General features: G+C 57.1%; 3 protein-coding genes across 4 annotated transcripts; 2 read left to right on the top strand and 1 right to left on the bottom strand.

Moving 5' to 3' along the window:
* Positions 1–243: 243 nt before the first annotated feature.
* On the top strand, positions 244–1,175 carry LOC119557681 (RNA-binding protein pno1). The gene has a single exon (XM_037870553.1). The coding sequence runs from the start codon at positions 354–356 to the stop codon at positions 1,074–1,076; it is 723 nt and encodes a 240-aa protein (XP_037726481.1). The 5' UTR covers positions 244–353; the 3' UTR covers positions 1,077–1,175.
* On the bottom strand, positions 1,137–2,478 carry LOC119557680 (syntaxin-16). Its single transcript, XM_037870552.1, has 3 exons — positions 2,313–2,478; positions 2,108–2,241; positions 1,137–2,048 (listed from the first exon to the last, which is right to left on the bottom strand). The coding sequence occupies exons 1-3, from the start codon at positions 2,391–2,393 to the stop codon at positions 1,205–1,207; spliced, it is 1,059 nt and encodes a 352-aa protein (XP_037726480.1). The 5' UTR covers positions 2,394–2,478; the 3' UTR covers positions 1,137–1,204.
* Positions 2,479–3,586: 1,108 nt separating this feature from the next.
* Positions 3,587–20,989, top strand: LOC119557588 (probable E3 ubiquitin-protein ligase HERC2). Of its 2 annotated transcripts, XM_037870389.1 has the most exons (12): positions 3,587–5,943; positions 6,594–7,162; positions 7,222–7,770; positions 7,855–8,792; positions 8,863–9,013; positions 9,069–10,837; positions 10,907–11,280; positions 11,376–13,585; positions 13,646–19,080; positions 19,167–19,650; positions 19,872–20,048; positions 20,118–20,989. In XM_037870389.1, exons 1-12 carry the CDS (start codon positions 4,065–4,067, stop codon positions 20,268–20,270), a joined length of 14,688 nt encoding a protein of 4,895 aa, XP_037726317.1. In that variant the 5' UTR covers positions 3,587–4,064; the 3' UTR covers positions 20,271–20,989. The 2 variants fall into 2 exon arrangements, with proteins under 2 accessions (XP_037726317.1, XP_037726316.1); XM_037870388.1 differs by having other exon boundaries at positions 11,376–19,080.
* The last annotated feature ends 43 nt before the right edge of the window (positions 20,990–21,032 follow it).

The raw sequence follows: 21,032 nt of genomic DNA, 5'->3' as shown, positions 1-21,032 counted from the left end.
ACATGATACCTGATCACTGATGGAATTCTAACGATAGATCCACTAAACGCACATAATTAATATTCATGATGCAAAAATTCTTGCAATTCTTCCATCTTTTAACATCGTGGTTTGGTTTTGATATTTGTAAATATAACTATTTTATTTAAGAGTCATTTAAAAATTTGAAAAATTGTTTGATCACACTGCAGCTCAAGCTGAAATCGATAGCCGATAGGTAGCAATAGGTCAAACCCGATGGCCGATAATTTCAGTAATAAATAAATATCGAACTCCAGCACGTGGAAATAAATATTGCTGAAAAACAACGCAATTTGCGAGGAAAAAGGAGCCACAACAGACCCAATCCCAACATGGAGGTAGAGAACATCAAGGCGGACGCATTCGAGCCGACGAAGCGGGCACCCAAGCGCGGAGCCACCGGTGGTGGGCAGCAGGACGTGGAGATGCAGGTGGACGAGGCCACCGGCATTGAGGGCCAGGTGCTGGAATCCCTGCGAGCCTCGGCTCCGCCCAAGGCCAAGCGCGCCAGGAGCGAGCTGCGCAAGGTGTCGGTGCCGCCGCACAGGTACTCCTCGCTGAAGGAGCACTGGATGAAGATCTTCACGCCCGTGGTGGAGCACATGAAGCTGCAGATCCGCTTCAACATGAAGGCGCGCCAGGTGGAGCTGCGCGTCGGCCCCGAGACGCCGGACATTGCCAACCTGCAGCGCGGTGCGGACTTCGTGCGCGCCTTCCTCTGCGGCTTCGAGGTGGACGACGCCCTGGCCCTGCTACGGCTGGAGGACCTCTTTGTCGAGTCGTTCGAGATCAAGGACGTGAAGACGCTGCGCGGTGACCACCAGTCGCGTGCCATTGGTCGCCTGGCCGGCAAGGGTGGACGCACCAAGTTCACCATCGAGAACGTGACCAAGACCCGCATCGTGCTAGCCGACAGCAAGATCCACATACTCGGCAGCTACCAGAACATCCAGCTGGCACGTCGGGCGGTCTGCAACCTCATCCTGGGATCGCCGCCCAGCAAGGTGTACGGCAACCTGAGGGCCGTCGCCTCGCGCCTCTCGGAGCGCATGTGATCGGGGGATTGGGAGTTGAGATGGAGAAGTAGTTGCATCTTTTTTTTAGCATTAGCAATAAATAATAAATATAACATGTATTCATACATTTACAATATACACACATAAACACGGGAATGACTGGATAACTAGAGCTTGGTCAGGATGAGCAGCAGCAGCATGAAGAAGGTGACTGCGGCCAGGATCAGGATGACGCACATCTTGCGGTTCTTGCGCTGATACATCTCGGCCTTGTGCAGCTGGCGCAATCCCTCCGAGACACGCGTCTGCGTCTGCTCCACATTGTAGTCGATGCGATCGAGCACGGTGCCCTGCTCCTGGACCATGTGCCCCAGATCCTTGAAGATGTCGTTCAGGTCGTAGATGGACTTGACTATCTTGGTCACCTCCTGCTCGCGGTGCTGCGCCACCCGTGAGTTCTCCTCCTCGAAGAGCAGCAGCTGCTGCTGGGTCATCCGGCTGGCCGGCGGCCTCTGGAAGTGATCATCGATGGCCTCATCGTCTTCCTCGAACAGGTAGCTGTTGCCATTGCTGCCCTTGCCCTCCGCCGGCGGCTGCAGGAAGTTGTCAAAGGAGTCGACGAAGTTCTCGACGCCCTGGTCGCCTAGTTCCACATTTGTGAAGACATCGCCGGCGCCGCCTCCGTCGTCAAAGTACTTTTGCGAGCGCTCCTCGCGGGAGTTGAGCTGCAGCAGGTAGGCATTCTGGCTGGCCCGGAACTTCACCGTCAGCTCCTGCAGCTGGAGCAGGGCGCAGTGCACCGCGTTGGCGGTCAGACACTGCTCCACCTTGGTGCCCACGCCGATGCTGGAGCGCACGCACTGGATATGCCGGTGCGTAGAGGTGATCAGCTTGGAGACAATCTGGCTAAGCACCTCGATGTCGCACTCGTCGTCCCGCTGGTCATCGAAGGCGGGTCGCAGCAGGTGGCGGGCGTGCAGGGAGCCCAGTTCGTCCAGCTTTGGCTTGATCCTGCAGGTGGGAGTGAGTGAGTGAAATCTATCATAAAGTTTGGACTACCGATTACCCACTTGGACATGGTGTACTGCGCCTCCTCAAACTTGTCCAGCCAGGCGGGCGGTGTGCCGTAGTCGTCCTGCAGCTCCAGTCCCTCCTCCGCCTCCCGCACCGTGTGCTTCAGCAGGCGCTCCGCATCACTGCCCCTCTGCAAACCCAATCACGAAAACAACATATGCTTAATCACAGACCCACATTGACCCCAGATTTCGGACTTACCCGGTCGTCGTAGTGGTTCCGGTTCTTGGAAGCATTGTTGCGCATGATGACAAACACCTCCGTCAGGTTGCGGGACGTCATCCTGGCTGTCTGCTCCCGATTTCTGGAGGAGATCAATAATTTGGAAGTTTCCGATTGGAATTCTGTTTGGGATTTGCAGTGTGCCCGCCGCTTGTTCCGCCCGAAATACCTTGTGTGTGGTGACACTAGCATTTTTTGGCGCTACTCTATTAATTTTATGATAATTGATAATACTTAAAGTGCGAACTTAAAGGGATTCCGAAAATTTATCCGTCCACTTTGATTGAACCAACTCCATCACTTTCTGGATAATTTATATTTGTTCATGTTTTTTGTTAAGAAGGGGCCAAAATATAATTTCGAAAACTGAAAAAAATGAACAACTCTCAGGCTGGAGTCCCAATTGAATGGAAATTAAACTAAGAGCTTAAAAGGTATGAGTCATTCAGACTTTTATTTTTATTATGGCACCCAAAAAACAGAATTTTTAGGGCGAAAATAGGTTTCAGATTTTTGTGTAAAAGACGAGATTCAGATTTCTGTTAAAAATGACACATTTTCTTTGATTTTTTCATCGTAATTTAGCCAAATCAAGGCGTACAGCTAAAAGACCGACTGTTTTGAGCAGCTTGCTAAATATGCTAACGATTCCTACCACTTTAAGGAAAATTTATTTTTTGACCAATTTTCGCATTTTTTGTAAGGGGTTACATCACTTTTTTTTTGCGAAAATTGGCAAAAATGGAAATTGTTCAGGTTTGAATGCCAATCGATTGGAAATTAAACAACGAGCTCAACGAGGTATGCCATTCCTCATTCTGTCTTTTATTTTTAGTTTGGCAGCCAATAAACTGATTTTTTATGGCGAAAAAATAGGGTCCAGATGTTTCTTCAAAAATACGATTTTCAGATTTAACGATCGCCATCACATTAGGGTTGAAGTCTAACAGTTTACAATTTAAGCCTTGTTTTACATCAAAAATAAGTCCAACTCCTCAACCAAAGTCAACGTAAAACCCTATTCTTATATTCATATGTAAAAATGCATCTTCAAGTTTGTTTACGTTTTGCGGAACAAAGAAAATCAAGCACAGGTAGCCAGTACCCACTGTATTGTTTTGTTTCCCTAGCAGTGACTGCTATCCAGACCAGTGACTGGAAACGGGTCACGGCTAAAAACTATCGCCCATTGAGGCATATCGATAGTCTGCACTACTCGAAATCGATTGCCTGATGGGTAGTTTGCACCTCCCCCTGATATCGATTGCCACAATTTTATTTCATTTTAAAATAATTCTTTGATTTAAATTCGCATTGTACTGGCAATTGGGAGGTCGTTATAAACGGAAAGTGCGAATATCGGAGAGTGCGAGTGCAGGGGAACCAGTGTGGGTGTCGTAACTCCGGGAGGAGTAACAGAATGACCAGTGCGAAAAAGGATAACAACGGACTATCCTGATCCTGGACTCGGACTCCCGAGTGCAGTTGTGTGCGTGCCCTGCGTGCGCCCCCGCGAGTGCGTGCATCTGTGTGTGTAGTGTGTGTGCCAGTGACGACATTGACCCGCCCCCGCCCACAACACACAACACACAGCCCCCTCCGCCCCCGCAAACACCAACCCCTTCGCAGGGAAAATGTGCCATGCCATTGCTGTTGTTGTGGCTTTGCTTATTGTTTCTAGGCTAACTGAGGCGGGGGAGCACTAGAAAAAGTCAAGGCCCAGAAAAAACCATGTTCAATCGCCAAGCGAGCGGAGGAGCCGGATCCAGTGGCCAGGGAGCTGGCACCAGCTCCCAGGCAGCTCCCGCACCAACAGCCAATGCAGCTGGAGGAGGAGGAGGTGGATCCGCATCTGCATCTGGATCATCCGGATCCGGATCATCACAGCCGCTTAGCCAATCGCCCGATCTCTACCTGCGCCCGCTGCCCTTCCTCGACGCCAAGTGGCTTCGCGCCGATCTCATCGCCTCCCTGCGCAACGCCGCCAATGGCTCCGTGCTGTGGAACCACCTGATCCAGGACTGTGAGCTGGTCTCCTCGCCCACCGCCCCCCTCCTGAATGCCCGCGGCCAGCTGTCCTACCTGGGCGACGATGGCAAGCACTACTGTGGCGCCCAGCAGCTCAAGTGCTCCTGCTGCCAGCCGGAATACTGTGGTCCACTCTCCGCCTGCAACTGCGATGGCTGCCGACCCCTGGACTCGGACACGGCCATCAAGAAGCTCACCACCCAGGCCGCAGCCCAGCAGGCGGCCCATCTCAGCCAGGCCACCGACATGGTCCTCAGCGGCTGGCTCTGGTGTCAGCCGCCGTCGCAGCAGGCGCGCCTGGACTGCCAGCGTTCCATGATCTCTGAGCTGCAGGAGCTGGCCCTGCGCGCAGCCGGCAACTGCCTGTCCGCCCAGCATCTTCGCCAGCAACTATTTATCTACGAGCGCTACTTTGTCGCCCTGAAGAGGGAACGGGAACGGGAGCGCCCGCCTGCGACAAGCACACAGACGGTGCCGGCCAGCAACACCGCTGCCACCGCTAGCACCGCCATTGTCGCCGCCACCAATGCCATCAATGTAGCGGAGCCACAGCCGACGGAGCAGCCGGAGCACGGAGCCCTCGGCTTGGCAAGAGTGGCCACCAGGGCCGCCCTGAACTTCAGCTTCGCCTTCCTGCGGCGCGCCTGGCGCTCTGGCGAGGACATGGAAATGTGCAGCGAACTGCTAAGCGAGGCGCTGGCTTCTCTGCAGGAACTGCCGGAGGCCACACTCTTCGAGGCAGCCGTCGTCTCGTCGCTCTGGATGGAGGTTATGGAGCGCTCCATCAAATTCCTGCGGCTGGTGGCGCTCGGTGATCCGATGGGTGGTCGCTGTACTGCACCGCTTAACGATCGCCACACAGCACTGTGTCTGCTCCTGGAGCTGGGCGTCCAGAAGGGCACGCTGGCTGCCACGCTCGAGTGCGTTGTTTTGTTGCTGATGCTCTGGGAAAAGGATCGCGCCGGCAACGACAATCGGGACATGCCGCGCAAGACGGGCGCCCCGCTACAACGCATCCTGCTGCGCTACCAGAAGATTGGAGTCACATGCAAGGGAGGTGGCCTCGTCGGTGGAGAACCTGCTCCAGTGGCCAGTGCCACCGAAACCTTCCTGCGCTTTCTCTCGCTGCCCAAGAGCAGTGCAGCCATTGTGGACCTTCGTCGCGCAGCCGTCGTCATCATTTCTCACCTGGACCGGATGGTACAGCCGCTGGTGCCGCGCTGTCTGCTCCGTGGTGGTCACGCCCCTGCCGCATCGTCCAGTTCGGCACCCCAGCAGAGGGTCTATGCCCTGGGCTGGCCATCGCTCTCCAAGGATCAGCAGGGATTTAGCGCTGAGCCGACCCTCAGCTGGAGTGGAGAAGCGTCATCGGTGCCCACGCTCAACTGCCGCTTCCAGATCAAGCAGGTGGCCTGCTGCGAGAGCCAGATGCTCCTCCTTAGCCAGGAGGGCAAGCTGCACACCTGGCGTCTGGCCAAGCCGGAAGCGGAACCGCTGCCCATGGAGGAGGTCGCCCAGGAGGTGTTCATCAGCATCGCCGGCCACTGCGAGGGTCGTCACTTTCTGGCCATTGATAGCAACCGTAAGTGGAAGAAAAAGGCTACCCAGGAGTGGGTTTCAGCTGCTTGGAAGAGCATGTTTATGTATTAATACTTGATCCGTTTTAACTAGCATATTTGTTAAACCAAATTTGTATTACCATCAGTAATACAGGAAAGAATCTATATAACTTTTATTAGATGGCTATAAAAGGATCGATAAAGTATCAAATAATTATTTACCATGTAGCGCTCAATATCGCTATTCAGTAACCTAAGATTGTATACTTTGTAGGTATGTACCAGGGTAAAGATTCTTGAAACTTTCTACTTTACTGTTGCAATGTCTGGAATATTGTGTAAATAATCCTATAAAAGCCACTCTAATTTCTGTCTTACGTTGCATGTACAAATATTTCTGAACAAATGGTTTATATAAATATTTATTTAAAAGCGGTGATCACCTGTGGTGCCAAAGAAGATATAAAGTTGCATAGGTTATTTGTTGTTATAAGAAAAGTATTCGAAGTATTCGCTAAGGACTGATAAGGACTTTTAAAAAGTTGATAAGAAAAGTGTAGCATGCTTTTTAGCGTTATCAAAGTTTTAGTTGGTGGGTAGAAACTATAAAATGAAACATTAGCGTAAGGTAACAATACACTATTCCTAATCCCAATCTCCTTACTCCTTGCAGACAATGCTTACTCCTGGGGCACTGGCGAGGATCACCGCCTGGGCCATGGGGACACGCATGCCCGCGCCGTGCCCACCAAGATCGCTGCCCTGGAGCAGCACTGCGTCCAGTCCGTCTACTGCGGCTGCTCCTACAGCGCGGCCATCACCTGCGGCGGGAACCTGCTGACGTGGGGACGCGGAACGTATGCCCGCCTGGGCCACGGCAACAGCGACGACCGCTGCTTGCCCACTCTCGTGGCGGCGCTGGCCGAGCACATGGTGGTGGACGTGGCCCTGGGCAGCGGCGATGCCCACTCACTGGCCCTCACATCCAAGGGATTGGTGTTTGCCTGGGGCGATGGTGACTACGGCAAGCTGGGCAATGGCAATTGCAACGGCAGCTTGCAGCCGATCCTTGTGGAATCGCTACCCCGGGTGCAGCGCATCTTTGCGGGCTCCCAGTTCTCGGTGGCTCTGAGCAGCGAGGGCCAGCTCTTCACCTGGGGCAAGGCCACCTGCCTGGGCCACCAGTTGGTGGAGCGCAGTGTCCAGGGTTGCAGTGTTCCGCGTCTCGTCACCAGTTTGCAGGTGAGTTATTTCAAGGTTGCATCTATGCTTCTATCTCACTTGCGCATCTTTGCTTTTAGCACAAACGCATCGTAGACGTGGCCGTGGGTGTGGCTCATTGTCTAGCGCTCTCCAGCAGCGGGGAAGTCTTTGGATGGGGCCGTAACGACAGCCAGCAAATCTGTCCAGCCTCCGTGTCCAGCGAACCGTTGTTGCGGACGCCCATCCTTGTGGCATTGCCCACGCTCCCCGCAAGCGGAATCGCCTGCACCAGCGCCCAAAGTCTGGTGTGGACCCAGAGCTCCCAACAGGGTGTTCCGCTGCGCGCCCCCTTTGTCATCGATTTGGGGGAGCCCACGTTCCGCCTGCTCGACCAACTGTTGAGCATGTGCAGCAGCCAGGACAACCGCCAGACTCCGAATCAGGAAAGCGAGTGCATCGCCGTGGCCTGCCTCAATTTGATCCGCCTGCAGCTGCTCGCTCTCATCGCCAATGGAGTTGAGCCACGCCAGGTGGGCCTCGCCAGTGGCAGTCGCCTCCTCGGCAGCCTGAAGACGCGTGTCCTCGGGTTGGCTGGTGGCAGCCAAGTGCTACGCACAATCCAAGTGGCCGCTCAACAGGCATTGCAGGTAAGAGGAGCTGGGTTTAGGTTTAGTTAGTTTATTTACAGTTTTCTTGAACTAGTACAAACCTTATCTTACCTTTCCCCATAGGACGGTTGGAGTGTCCTGCTGCCGACAGCAGCAGAGCGTGCCCAGACGCTCACCTCTCTGCTGCCCTCGGAACCGGGACAGGCGTCCTCCGCTGGCCACCGCTTCATGACGGACCTCCTAGTCAGCTCCCTGATGGCCGAAGGCGGTTTGGAGTCCGCGCTGCAGCACGCCATCCGCCTGGAGACCAGTTCCTGCTCCGCGGACTGCGGTGACGGAGTCCATTTGCCTTTGCTGCAGCTAATCACACGACTGCTGGGCAATAACGCCGCTCTCTCGCAGACACGACTCTCGCCCACTTTGGGCAAGCAGCAGGAGAAGGAGGAGGAGGAGCGCGAGCAGCAGCACCAGGAACCGAGCACCACTCCCAGCTTGAGCCTGCTGCACCGCTTTCAGCGCCTGCTGTTGGCCCACATCCACCAGGCGGAGCCTGAGGAGGAGACCACTGGTGCCGAAGCGCTATTGTTGCAATACCTACACGCCCTAATCCCCGCTTGCGTGAGCACTCTGCAGAAGGCCTACGAATTGGCGCTGCAGTGTCGGGAGCCTGGCGAACATTCCCTAAGTCATCAGGTCGGTCATCTGGGGCGCGTCCTCCAGGCGGACATTTCAGACGCTCTGCTGCACGAGCTGCTAGTGGGCCTGGTGCTCCTCAAGCGCGATCGTCCCCAGTGTCTGGGTGGTCTGCGTTGGGCGCGCCTGTTCCTGCCCCTGCTCCGCGTCCTGGACAGACTCAATCGGGCCCTCGGCGAGGGAGAGCTGCGCGATGGCGACGACATGGGTTGGCCCGGCATTATCTGTCGCGGTGGACCCAAGGGCGGACCACCGCCGACCGATCTTGAGACGCACTACGTGCGCCGCGCGGACATGGAGAATTTAATGCTCGACGGTAGTCGCTGCATCATCCTGGCCGGCTATGTCTGCGATCTCAGCGGATATAAGTGAGTAATCTTATTTAAACTTATAAAGCTCCAACTCATGCTCCTTTTTTTTGACATTCACCCATTGCAGCTGCGAGTCGGAGACGCTACGAAGCATTTTGGATGCGGGCCTAGGTAAGGATCTTACGGCCGAGATGAGCAACCACAGGAGCGCCATGGAATACATTCTTCAGCACCACAAGCTTGGCAAGTACATGGCGCAGGCTAGCAACGAAGAGAAGGTATGATCTAGATAAGACTACAATATTCCTTGACTAATGATCTAATTTTATATAGACGTCGGCGCCTGGACCCAGCCGTCTCACCCACTTTAGCTCGGAGTGTGCTCTGGCGCAGCTGCTTGGTCTGGTGGCAAATCTCATGTGCAGCGGTCCGGCCCTGCAGCCGGCGGAGCTGCAATGCCGCCAGCTGGACAAGTCCAATCTGCTAAGCGGTGGCCTACAGTTGCTCCAGCCGAGCAATCCGTTCGACGAGGAGAAGGGTGAGGCGCGCAGCAGCCAAAGTTGTCACAGCACGGCGGGGAACACGCCTACGGAGCAACCGCCTCCGTTGCCTCTGCAACAGCAACTGGCTCCGGGACGTGGGAAGTCCCAGCTGCAGCAGCGGGCAGATGCTTTTATCAGCGGTCTGGCAGAGGCCCGGCTTACCGAGCCGCCGGTGGCCGCTTGGCTGGCGCTCACCGAGCGCTACTGCAAGGCGCATAACTTGATGTGGCACCAGGAGTTCGCCACGGAACATCCCGTCCAGGAGCTGGAGCGCTTGCTGAGCGCCGTGCTCATCCGGCACCAGTATCTGGGCGGTCTGGTGCTGAGCGCACTGGAGGCGACAGAGTCGCCTCCGCCAAGACAACTAGGAGAAATCATTAGGCTGGTTCACCAGGCCAAGTGGTCGGTGGTTCGCACACGACAGCAACTGAACCGCAGTTACAAGGAGGTGTGTGCCCCCATTCTGGAGCGCTTGCGCTTCCTGCTCTACGAGGTGCGACCGGCGGTCAGCCCACAACAGCGTGGTTTACGTCGCCTGCCCATTCTGCAGCGTCCGCCGCGCTTCCGCATGCTGGTTCGTCGTCTCCTCCAGGAGCTGCGCTCCTCGCGGCAGCCGGCCAAACCGGAGGACCTGGTCAATGCCACTATTCAGCAGGAGCAGGAGAAGAAGCCCCAGGCCATGCCCAAACAGGAGCTAGAGGAGCAGGAAGAGGAGGAGACGCTGCTGCGACGGCTTAATGAACGCCAGATGCACGGCGAGGGAGAGCTGGACCCGGGACTCATGCAGGACATTGTGGACTTTGCCCTGCAGGATAGCTGCGACGTAGAGACAGCACGACGGGCCATGTACTGCCAAATGCAGCGATACCAACTGAGACTGGCCGGGCTCCAGCTTGTTCAGCAACTGCTGGAACTGCATGGCCTGTTGGATGCGGCGCAGTACAGTCTGCTAAACGGTTTCCTCGGACTGCACTTAAAAGCCACATGCGCCGAAAGAGGAGGATCTGCGGGATCCGGGAGCTCCCTGCATGTTCTTGGCCAGCTGAACATGATAAGTGCCTACCAGAAGGCCAGACTACTGCTGGCACAAGCCCGCGTCCTCGACTGGGCGGTCCGGGAGCTGCGTCGTCTGGTTAACCAGGAGCAGCAGGGCCACGCCCGCGGCAAGGACAGCACCAATCTGGGCACCTATGTCCTCGTGAAGCGCTTGCCGCGTGCCCGCTTCCTCTTGAGCGTATTCGGACTGCTGGCCAAGGAACTGGGCCCCAACGAGCTGGGCCTGCTCATCAACTCCGGCCTGTTGGGCACCGTGTTAGGATTGCTTGCGCAGACGGGCGGCGATGGCGTTACCGGTGGCCAGATGCACGGCGAGCTGAGTATCCTTTACGAAGACAGCGTGCTGAAGCAAAAGTCCAGCAAGGCGCAGCTCAGTGGACCCGATTTGGCCAAACTCATGAAAATCGGCACCAGGATTGTGAGGGGAACGGACTGGAAGTGGGGTGACCAGGATGGCAATCCACCCGGCGAGGGGCGCATCATTAGTGAGGTGGGCGAGGACGGGTAAGTTCTGAGACACTGATTTCTGCATCTGATTTCCCAACTTATTCGTTTTGCTTTTTTTTTTTTCAGATGGGTGCGTGTGGAATGGTACACGGGAGCCACCAACTCGTATCGCATGGGAAAGGAGGGACAGTACGATCTCCAGCTAGCTGACAGCGCTCTCAATGTTGCATCACCCACGGAGCCAGAGCGGGAGGATGTCTCTGGTAGCGAAGCCTCGCCTAGCAGCGATTCGCATCCATCGAAATTGTTGCGTCACTGTGCCGCCAAGCTTCTCCAAATCCTGGCCGTGGGAAGTGGACTGCACGGTGCTCAGCTGGATAAGCACGCCCTGCGCGGCATGACCAGCATGTTCCGGGCCATAATTTACCCCAAACCATCTATGTCCAACATCTCTCATTCGTTGGGTTGGCTGAACCTAGGATTCATTCGAGCCATTTCTGGTGAGTGTCATCTGTGTGACATAAACAACAATATTGGGAATGTGTAAACATATTTAAAAAAATGAAATCCACTAAAATCTCTTTAACCCTCCCAGGCGATTGCCCACGTCTTTGCCTGGAGCTGAGCACCCCGGGGTGGTTGAGTCACTACCTTTCGCTGCTGGAGCAGCCAGCGGGCAATGAGGCTGGCGTCTATCGGCAGCTCCACTGCCTGCGCCTGCTGCAGTTCATCCTGGCGCAGTGGGGTGTCGAGGAGGAGCCACGGATGCCCGCGCTGGTCCACCAACTGTTCGCCACTCTGGGACGCATCGCGCTCCACTGTCCCGGTGATGCCAGTCTGTTGCCCACGGCCGAGGGCAAGGCGCGCGTCCTGCTCACCGCCTCCCATTCGGGCAGCGTGGCCGAGGAGCTGGTGGCCCTATTGCGCCGCCTGCACACGTTACCCTCTTGGAATCCCGTCATCAATTCCTTCCTGGCGCAGAAACTCTGCGTGGCCGCCGAACTGCTGGCAGAGCAATCGCCGCACTCCACGCCGCTGGACAGTGAACAAGTGTTCGTGCTGGGTGTGCTGGGCGCCATGGGTGGCCACGATCTGCGGCCCCGCGTGGGCCTCAACTGCTTCCACGAAGGCAGCCACATGGTGATCGCCAGCTTCACGCCCAAGGGACGCTGTCTCCTGGCGCCCGGCGGCGTGGGTTCTGGCGTGGGATTCGTGAAGGTGCAACTGCCGGCGGTTATGCCCCATTTGGATCACAGCGTCTTTAGCCTGAGTCGTCTGCCGATGAACGAAATGCTACTGAATGCCTGGACAGTGCTGCTTTACGGACCAGCACCGGAACTCCGGGACCAGCCCAGCAGCCCGGATGGTCGCCTGGACTTGGCCCTTCTCCGGGCCCAGCAACTCCAGTTGGCAGTGCTGCATACGAATGGAGTGCTCTATCGCCACCAAGTCGCTTTGCGTCGCATCCTCAAGCAACGTGCTCCGGGCAGCATCTATGCATCTGCCGAGGAAACGGACCGAAGCGTCCCGGATTCGCAGCAGCAGCCAGTGGAGCAGCAGGAGCCAGAGCAACAGCAGCTGTCGGCAGGAAGTAGCCAGGAATCGCAGCTCTTGATACAGTGCATCCTTTTGCGAGCCACCCAGGCGTCGCCAGTGAAAGCCTGCTACAGCTACATGGATCTGGCGACAGCTGCCCTCAACTGCATCCAATCTCTGGCCACTCAGGCTCACCAGGAACTGAGCGAGGGTGGCAACGTAGCTCCCAACGCCCATTCCCTGTCAACACCCCCTCAACCGACGATGGTGCACGGAGTGCCGGTCTACAATGTGGCCAAGAAGGAGCAGAAGCCTCCGGAGCAAGTGGAGACCAAGTCCAAGTGGCCGGCAGCGGCCACCGATGCCCAGCTTATTGGGCAGATTATGGAGATGGGATTCACCCGTCGCACCGTGGAATTTGCCCTCAAGCAACTGTCGCTGCAGGCGGAGATCATGACCACCCCCGAGCAGATAGTGCAGTGGATCCTGGAGCATCCGGACGTGTGTGCCAACACCATTGAAGAGGATACGCTGCCACTGGCGTCTTCAAACTCGTCGCACGATCCGGAGGCGGATTCGGATAATGAGTGTCCTAGCTCGGATTCAACGACCTCATCCTCATCATCCTCATCCTCCTCCTCGGACACCGTAGAGGGTCAGCCGGTGGCCGCCAGCGGAGCCATTCCTCAGATAAAATATCAGACTCGCAAGGATTTCCAGACCGCAGATCTCTACGCCTTGTATGTGCGCGGACTGGTTCGCCCGGGAATGACGGTGCGCTGCTGTCGGGACTTTGAGGAAATCAAGCAAGGCGACATGGGCACCGTACTCATTGTGGACACCGAGGGGCTTCACGATCTCAACGTCCAAGTCGATTGGCGCAATCATGGCAGCACCTATTGGGTGTGCTTCGTACACATTGAACTGGTGGAGGCGGCGCAGATCCAGCACCAACCGCGTCCCCCGCCAATTGCGGTTGGTGCACGGGTGAGGCTGCGCGCCTCAGCGCTACGGTATGGATTGCTGTGCCAGCTGCGTCTGGGCAGGACTCAGGGATCGACGGCCATTGGAGTGGTGAGCTCAGTGCGCAGCAAACAACTTACTGTGGACTTTCCGGACCTGCCCGCCTGGCAGGGTCACATTAACGAGGTGGAACTGGTGGCCCCGCTGCCCACGTCAATGAACAACCCTTCCTTGAGCGATACCTGCAGTCCGGCGGCGCCCAGCGATCTCATCGAGGATTGGTCGCGATGCATTCGGTCGCTAACGGTGAGTTCCAATGAGGCAGCTGCCAAGCATTTGCTTAATGGCAGCAACCAACCGTGGCAGAGCTGCTCCAGCGGTGCCAGTCGCCATTGGATCCGTCTGGAGCTGCATGACCGCATCCTCGTCCACAGCCTGACCCTTAAGGTTAGCCCAGAGGATCACTCGCACATGCCATCGCTGCTGGAGATCCGTGTGGGCGAATGTGTCGATAGCCTGAAGGAGTATACCTGGATCCCGGTGCCGGCGGGTGCGAGCCGAGTGCTGCTCATGCAGCACGTGCCAACGTACTACCCCTGGGTGGAAGTGGTGGTCAAGCAGTGCCAGAACAATGGCATTCAGTGCAAGGTACACGGCATCAAGTTCGTGGGTCGCCGCCAGCAGCCGGATCTCCACCACATACTGGCCAACGCCCAGTTCCTGGCCAGCGAGTACGGCGGCGGAGTGGGACCGACCTCGGCAGGAGCCGGATCCGGAGCGCTGAGCACATCCCACGTAGAACCTGGAGCTGCGCCCGAGCAGGATCTGCCCTGCACCGTAATGGTGTGGGGCCTTAACGACAAGGAGCAGCTGGGCGGCCTCAAGGGCTCCAAAGTGAAGGTTCCAACCTTCTCACAGACCATCAGTCGGCTGCGCCCCATCCACATTGCCGGCGGATCCAAGAGTCTTTTCATTGTGAGCCAGGATGGCAAGGTTTACGCCTGCGGCGAGGGAACCAACGGAAGACTTGGCCTGGGCGTAACCCACAATGTGCCAATGCCCCACCAACTGCCAGTGCTGCATCAGTATGTGGTGAAGAAAGTGGCCGTCCACTCTGGCGGAAAGCACGCTCTGGCCCTCACGCTCGACGGCAAGGTGTTCTCCTGGGGCGAGGGTGAAGATGGCAAACTTGGCCATGGCAACCGAACAACGTTGGACAAGCCACGACTGGTGGAGGCGCTGCGAGCCAAGAAGATTCGCGATGTGGCCTGTGGCTCATCCCATTCGGCGGCCATAAGCAGCCAGGGTGAGCTCTACACTTGGGGCCTGGGGGAGTACGGACGCCTGGGGCATGGAGATAATGCCACGCAGCTGAAGCCCAAGTTGGTGGCAGCGTTGGCCGGAAGAAGGGTCGTTCAAGTGGCCTGCGGCAGTCGGGATGCACAAACCCTTGCCCTCACGGAGGACGGAGCTGTGTTTTCGTGGGGCGACGGCGATTTCGGAAAACTAGGGCGCGGCGGCAGCGAGGGATCGGATACGCCGCATGAGATCGAAAGGCTATCGGGGATCGGAGTGGTGCAGATCGAGTGCGGTGCCCAGTTCAGCTTGGCCCTAACACGAGCCGGAGAAGTATGGACTTGGGGCAAGGGCGACTACTATCGCCTGGGCCACGGCGGAGATCAGCACGTTCGCAAGCCGCAACCCATTGGAGGATTGCGCGGCCGACGGGTTATCCACGTGGCCGTGGGTGCCCTGCACTGCTTGGCGGTCACGGACGCCGGTCAGGTGTACGCCTGGGGAGACAACGACCACGGACAACAAGGCAGTGGCAATACGTTTGTAAACAAGAAGCCAGCTTTGGTTATCGGATTGGATGCGGTGTTCGTGAATCGGGTGGCCTGCGGCAGTTCGCACTCCATCGCCTGGGGATTGCCCAACACATCTCTGGATGAGGAGAAGCGAGGCCCGGTGCCCTTTGGCAGCACGCGGGATCCCTTGGGAGGAAGCAGCCTTGGCATCTACGAATCGGAGACGGTGCAATCGCTAAAGCAGGATACCAAGCCGGTGAATCTGTCAAGCCTAAGCGAGAGCCTGGCACTAGAGAGTCCAGCGGCCAGGCAGGCCGCTCTGGGTCACGTCCTCCGAGCAATGAGCATCCTGCAAGCACGCCAGCTCATCGTGGCCGCGTTAACCAGCCACAGCAAGGTGAACTACAAGGAGCGGGGAGCAGCCGGTGGCGAGGAGGATCAACTGACGGGTGGAACGATGATGGGAGCACCGCTCCAACTGGCAGAAACGATTGCCCAGGGAGGCGGCGAGGCGCCCGCCGATGCCACAGATGCCGCTTTGCAGGAGCACAGTCCCGAGGCAGCCATGGATGCGCTGACCGGAGGCGTAGGAGTGTCCGGTGGAGCTGCCACACTGCCGCCACTCACCGCTGGCCCACTGAGCGCCTTCCAGAGCCTAACCGGATCCCTGTCCATGTCGGGATCGCTCTCCAGCAGCGCCCTGCCCCAGCACAAGCACTCCCGTATGTCGGCCAGCGCCATGTCCGTGATGGCCGCCACCATGACGCAGCAGGAGGAGATTCTATCGCACATTGGCCACTGCCACGGTCTGGACGATTTTGGCGGACTGCTTGGTGAGCCGGAGGCCAAGAGCCTGGTGGAGCTGCTCAAGTTGGCCGTGTGCGGACGATGCGGACCGCCGAGCACCGCCCAGACCATCGGCGACACCCTAATTTCCCTGGGAGCTGGATCACCGCCGGTGGCCGCCATGCTTCTGGAGACATGTATCACAGAACTGGAGGACTTGTGCACCTCGCGCCATTGCCTGGGTAAGTCACCCAAGCCAATTATGCAGGAGAGTAGCCACCCGTATGTGGATAACGTCAATGTGACCGGAGTTGTGCGCATTCCCGGAGCAGAGATGCTGCGCCTGGAGTTCGACAGCCAGTGCAGCACGGAGAAGCGCAACGATCCTTTGGTGATAATGGACGACGTTGGTCGGGTGCTGGCCATGCGCTCGGGCAGGGAGTTCGCCCACTGGGCTCCGGAAATTCGGGTGCCGGGAGACGAGATGCGCTGGAAGTTCTCTTCGGACAGCTCGGTGAACGGATGGGGCTGGCGCTTCTGGGTGCACGCCATCATGCCGGCGGCCACGCTGGGCGAGAGCGGATCGGATAGGGCGGTGCTGTCGCAACCCTCTATGGCGTTGGTCATGTCGCTGCTGGATTCCCGGCTCGCTCCTCGCCAGCCGACCGTTCTGCTCCGTTTGGCCTCCGCCTTGGCCGCCTGCTCCCAACTGGGAGCCCTCACCACCGCCCAGAGAATATGGTCTCTGCGCAAACTTCATGCCGTTTTGCTTCTGGAACAGGCACCTCGTCCACAGGATCCTGCACTGTCCACGCTGCTCCAGCCCCTGATACCGGAGCTATTGCGGCAGTACGAGTACGAGGAGCCTCAGGTGCGTGGTGGAATCCATCTGATGCACTCGGATTACTTTAAGACCCTGGCTGCCCTGGCCTGCGACATGCAGCTGGATGCCACGCTGCCCGCCACTTCATCATCCTCGGCCGCAGCAGCAGGCTCCTCTTCCTCAACCGGAGATGTGCACAAGTGGGCCTGGTTCAAGCGCTACTGCATTGCCGTCCGAGTGGCCCAATCCCTCATCCGGCGCACGGAGCTGCCACGAGCCTTTTGCCTGGAGATTCGCAAGAAGTTTGCCGAAATGCTGCCCAGTTCCAGCACAAACTCGCATACTAATCCGGGTGGCCAATCGCCAGGTGCCTCCATGTTAAACTCCACAACTTCACTGTCGTCAAGCACGGCCAGCAATGTGTCCCCGCCGCCGGGTACCATTAGCGAGCATCACGATCTGCACTGCCATGCCCACCACTTGGAGTCCACCAGCACGCTGCTGCACGAGGATCACACGCTGTTCCAAGCGCCACACGATGCTCAACTGCTGCAGTGGCTCAACCGGCGACCCGACGACTGGGCACTCAGTTGGGGTGGAGCCAGCACCATCTACGGATGGGGACACAACCATCGCGGCCAGCTGGGCGGACTGGAAGGCAGCCGGATTAAGACGCCAACGCCCTGCGAGGCGCTAAGCCTGCTGCGTCCGGTTCAGTTGGCCGGCGGAGAGCAATCCCTGTTCGCCGTGACGCCCGATGGCAAGCTCTTTGCCACGGGCTACGGATCCGGCGGACGACTGGGCGTCGGTGGCAGCGACAGCTGGGCCATTCCTACGCTGCTAGGATCGCTGCAGCACGTGTTCGTCAAGAAGGTGGCCGTGAACTCTGGCGGAAAGCACTGCCTGGCGCTGACCACCGAGGGCGAAGTGTACGCCTGGGGCGAAGGCGAGGACGGAAAGCTGGGTCACGGCAACCGGATGAGCTACGACCGGCCCAAGCTGGTGGAGCACCTGAATGGGATGAGCGTGGCGGACATAGCTTGCGGCAGTGCCCACTCGGCGGCGATCACGGCCAGCGGCCATGTGCTCACCTGGGGCAAGGGACGCTACGGTCGACTGGGACACGGCGACTCCGAGGATCAGCTGCGTCCCAAGTTAGTTGAGGCGTTGCTCGGTTACCGTGCCATCGACATTGCCTGCGGCTCTGGAGATGCACAGACGCTATGCATCACCGACGACGATAACGTTTGGAGCTGGGGCGACGGCGACTACGGGAAGCTGGGACGTGGCGGAAGCGATGGCTGCAAGTTGCCCTACAAGATCGAGAGTCTGGCCGGACTGGGAGTGGTCAAGGTGGAGTGCGGCTCGCAGTTCTCAGTGGCGCTCACCAAGTCCGGAGCGGTGTACACCTGGGGCAAGGGCGACTTCCATCGCCTGGGTCACGGATCCGTGGACCATGTCCGCCGTCCCAAGAAGGTGGCCGCCTTGCAGGGCAAGAAGATCATTTCGATTGCCACCGGTTCGCTGCACTGCGTTGCCTGTAGCGACTCCGGTGAGGTGTATACCTGGGGCGACAACGACGAGGGCCAATTAGGTGACGGCACCGTCACTGCCATCCAACGTCCACGCCTGGTGGCCGCCCTTCAGGGCAAGCACATCGTGAAGGTCACCTGCGGATCCGCGCACACCCTTGCCCTATCCACATCGCAGCTGAGCGAGCGACTGCGTCCGCTGCCCAATCCGCCACTGGAGTACGACTTGGTGCGCGATCTGGCACCGGAGGCCCTGCACGCCCGCCTCATCCTGCTGCACCACTTCTCGGAGCTGGTGTGCCCCTGCCTGGCCATGCTGCCCATCTCCGGCGACCTGAGTTTGGGCGCCCTGAAGGATGTGCTCGTCTACAACATCAAGGAGGCCGCCTTCCGTAAGGTCATCCAAACGACCATGGTGCGAGACAAGCAGCACGGACCCGTCATCGAGCTGAACCGCATCCAGGTGAAGCGTTCACGCAGCCGGTGCAACGGACTGGCCGGCGTGGATGGGATGAAGAGCGTTTTTGGCCAGATGGTGCAGAAGCTGCCGCTGCTCACCCAAGAGGCACTGGCGCTGCCCCATCGCGTCTGGAAGGTGAAGTTTGTGGGTGAGAGTGTCGACGACTGCGGCGGTGGCTACAGCGAGTCCATCGCCGAGATGTGCGACGAGTTGCAGAACGGCAGCGTGCCGCTGCTGATCAACACGCCTAACGGACGCGGCGAGGCGGGCGCCAATCGCGACTGCTTCCTGCTGGACCCCACCCTGTCCTCGGTGCTCCAGATGAACATGTTCCGCTTCCTGGGCGTCCTCATGGGCATCGCCGTACGCACCGGATCGCCGCTGAGCATTAAGTGAGTATGGATGGGATTAATTCCCTTTGTGGCCCTACTCCTTGATCCTTGGATAAGACACTAATACTTTCTCGTTGCCCTTTCAGTCTGGCGGAGCCCGTCTGGCGACAGCTGACCGGCGAGATACTGCGTCCCACGGATCTTACCGAGGTGGACCGCGACTATGTGGCCGGGCTGCTCTGCATCCGCAACATGGACGACGACCCGAAGTTGTTCAACACGCTGGAGCTGCCATTCTCGACGTCCTCGGCCCGCGGCCACGAGGTGCCGCTGTCCACGCGCTACACGCACATCTCGCCCAGGAACCGGTCGGAGTACGTCCGCCTAGCACTCGGTTTCCGGCTGCACGAGTTCGACGAGCAGGTGAAGGCGGTACGGGACGGCATGTCCAAGGTGATTCCAGTGCCTTTGCTCTCGCTCTTCTCCGCCGCGGAGTTGCAGGCAATGGTCTGCGGCTCGCCGGACATCCCGCTGGGCCTGCTAAAGTCGGTGGCCACCTACAAGGGCTTCGATCCCAGCTCGGCCCTGGTCACCTGGTTCTGGGAGGTGATGGAGGAGTTTACGAATCAGGTGGGTCAGCTGATAACCTTATACACTTATCATATCTGTCGGAAACCAAAGAAAAGGAAGCTAAAATCGCCAAGCCGAATTTTATATACCCATGCAGCTGAAACTATATTAATAATATATCAGAAACCGATTAAAACTATAGTATAGTTATGATGATGATGATATATGATGATATGATATTGTAAAATTCGAATACTTACTTATACTTACATAACTTTCAGGAGCGCTCTCTATTCCTACGCTTCGTCTGGGGTCGCACCCGTTTGCCGCGCACCATTGCCGACTTCCGCGGCCGTGACTTTGTGCTGCAAGTGCTCGAGAAGAATCCGCCTGACCACTTCCTGCCCGAGAGCTATACCTGCTTCTTCCTGCTCAAGATGCCGCGCTACTCGTGCAAGGTAAGAGGACAGGCAATCGATTGCCATCCTTGGGAACTTTACTAACGATGTGTGTTTGTTTGGTTTTAGGCCGTGCTCCTGGAGAAGCTCAAGTATGCCATTCACTTCTGCAAGAGCATCGACACGGACGAGTATGCACGCGTGGCCATGGGCGAACCCACCGAGGCGACCGGCAGCGAGGACAACAGCGACCTGGAGTCGGTGGCCAGCCACGAGGGCTAAACCCACTGTCCATCCACGTTCATCCGGCCCACACCGATCCAACCTGCCTGACCTGAACAACTGGAAAACTGAATAACCGAACAAATGGAGCAAGAGTCAACCGATGACCTTGGACACCTGGCGAATCTCCCAGCATTTTATGATGATCCTGAACCACTAGGATACACGAAGCCTTCAAGTTAAACCCACTCACGCAACACGTACACATATATACACGTATAAACATATATTTTAAATTAGCACTTGAATCTGAGCAAGACGACGAATCGAGCGAGAGAGACGGCATGTGAGCGAGAGAAAGAGAGAGAGACAGAAACAGAGAGAGAGAGAGATAGACGGCGAGAGAGCGAAAAAGAAGTAATGATCGGTCGATCGCGTAATGAAACCAAAAAGCAAAGCGTTAAAGTTATTTCCATATTACATATATTATATTATATATATACATATAAATTTAAATATAAATGTTAGTTGAAGTCCACTCATAATTATACACAAGGCTTAAACGTTAGACGCAATCCAATCCATTCCCATCCATCCCGAGTACGAACCCGGCCCCCCAAACAGTTAATAAGCTAATTGATATTGATAACCCTAAAGCCCTAAAGGGGCTAAATCCGTTTCTAATGATGATCTATTCAAAAGTTAGATGCGCCCTCAAAGCGCTGCAAAGAAAACTATCTGAACTAAACTGAAGCTAAATAAAATACTATGAAATGCAAGAAACCCTGTTTTCGATCAATTGAAATCCACCCGGGGGCGCCA

This window comes from Drosophila subpulchrella, chromosome X, assembly GCF_014743375.2.
Source record: "Drosophila subpulchrella strain 33 F10 #4 breed RU33 chromosome X, RU_Dsub_v1.1 Primary Assembly, whole genome shotgun sequence".
NCBI classification, from domain to species: Eukaryota; Metazoa; Arthropoda; class Insecta; order Diptera; family Drosophilidae; genus Drosophila; species Drosophila subpulchrella.
The sequence above is the reverse complement of the archived record's forward strand: the minus strand, read 5'-3'. Positions and strand labels throughout refer to the sequence as shown.

Coding starts and splice junctions, on each gene's coding strand:
- LOC119557681 (XM_037870553.1), top strand. CDS start 354: ATGGAGGTAGAGAACATCAAGGCGGACGCATTCGAGCCGACGAAGCGG.
- LOC119557680 (XM_037870552.1), bottom strand. CDS start 2,393: ATGACGTCCCGCAACCTGACGGAGGTGTTTGTCATCATGCGCAACAAT. Junction 2,242..2,312: donor GGAACCACTACGACGACCGG/GTAAGTCCGAAA, acceptor TTGGGTTTGCAG/AGGGGCAGTGATGCGGAGCG. Junction 2,049..2,107: donor GCGCAGTACACCATGTCCAA/GTGGGTAATCGG, acceptor TCCCACCTGCAG/GATCAAGCCAAAGCTGGACG.
- LOC119557588 (XM_037870388.1), top strand. CDS start 4,065: ATGTTCAATCGCCAAGCGAGCGGAGGAGCCGGATCCAGTGGCCAGGGA. Junction 10,838..10,906: donor AGTGAGGTGGGCGAGGACGG/GTAAGTTCTGAG, acceptor TTTTTTTTTCAG/ATGGGTGCGTGTGGAATGGT. Junction 19,651..19,871: donor TGGAGGAGTTTACGAATCAG/GTGGGTCAGCTG, acceptor CATAACTTTCAG/GAGCGCTCTCTATTCCTACG.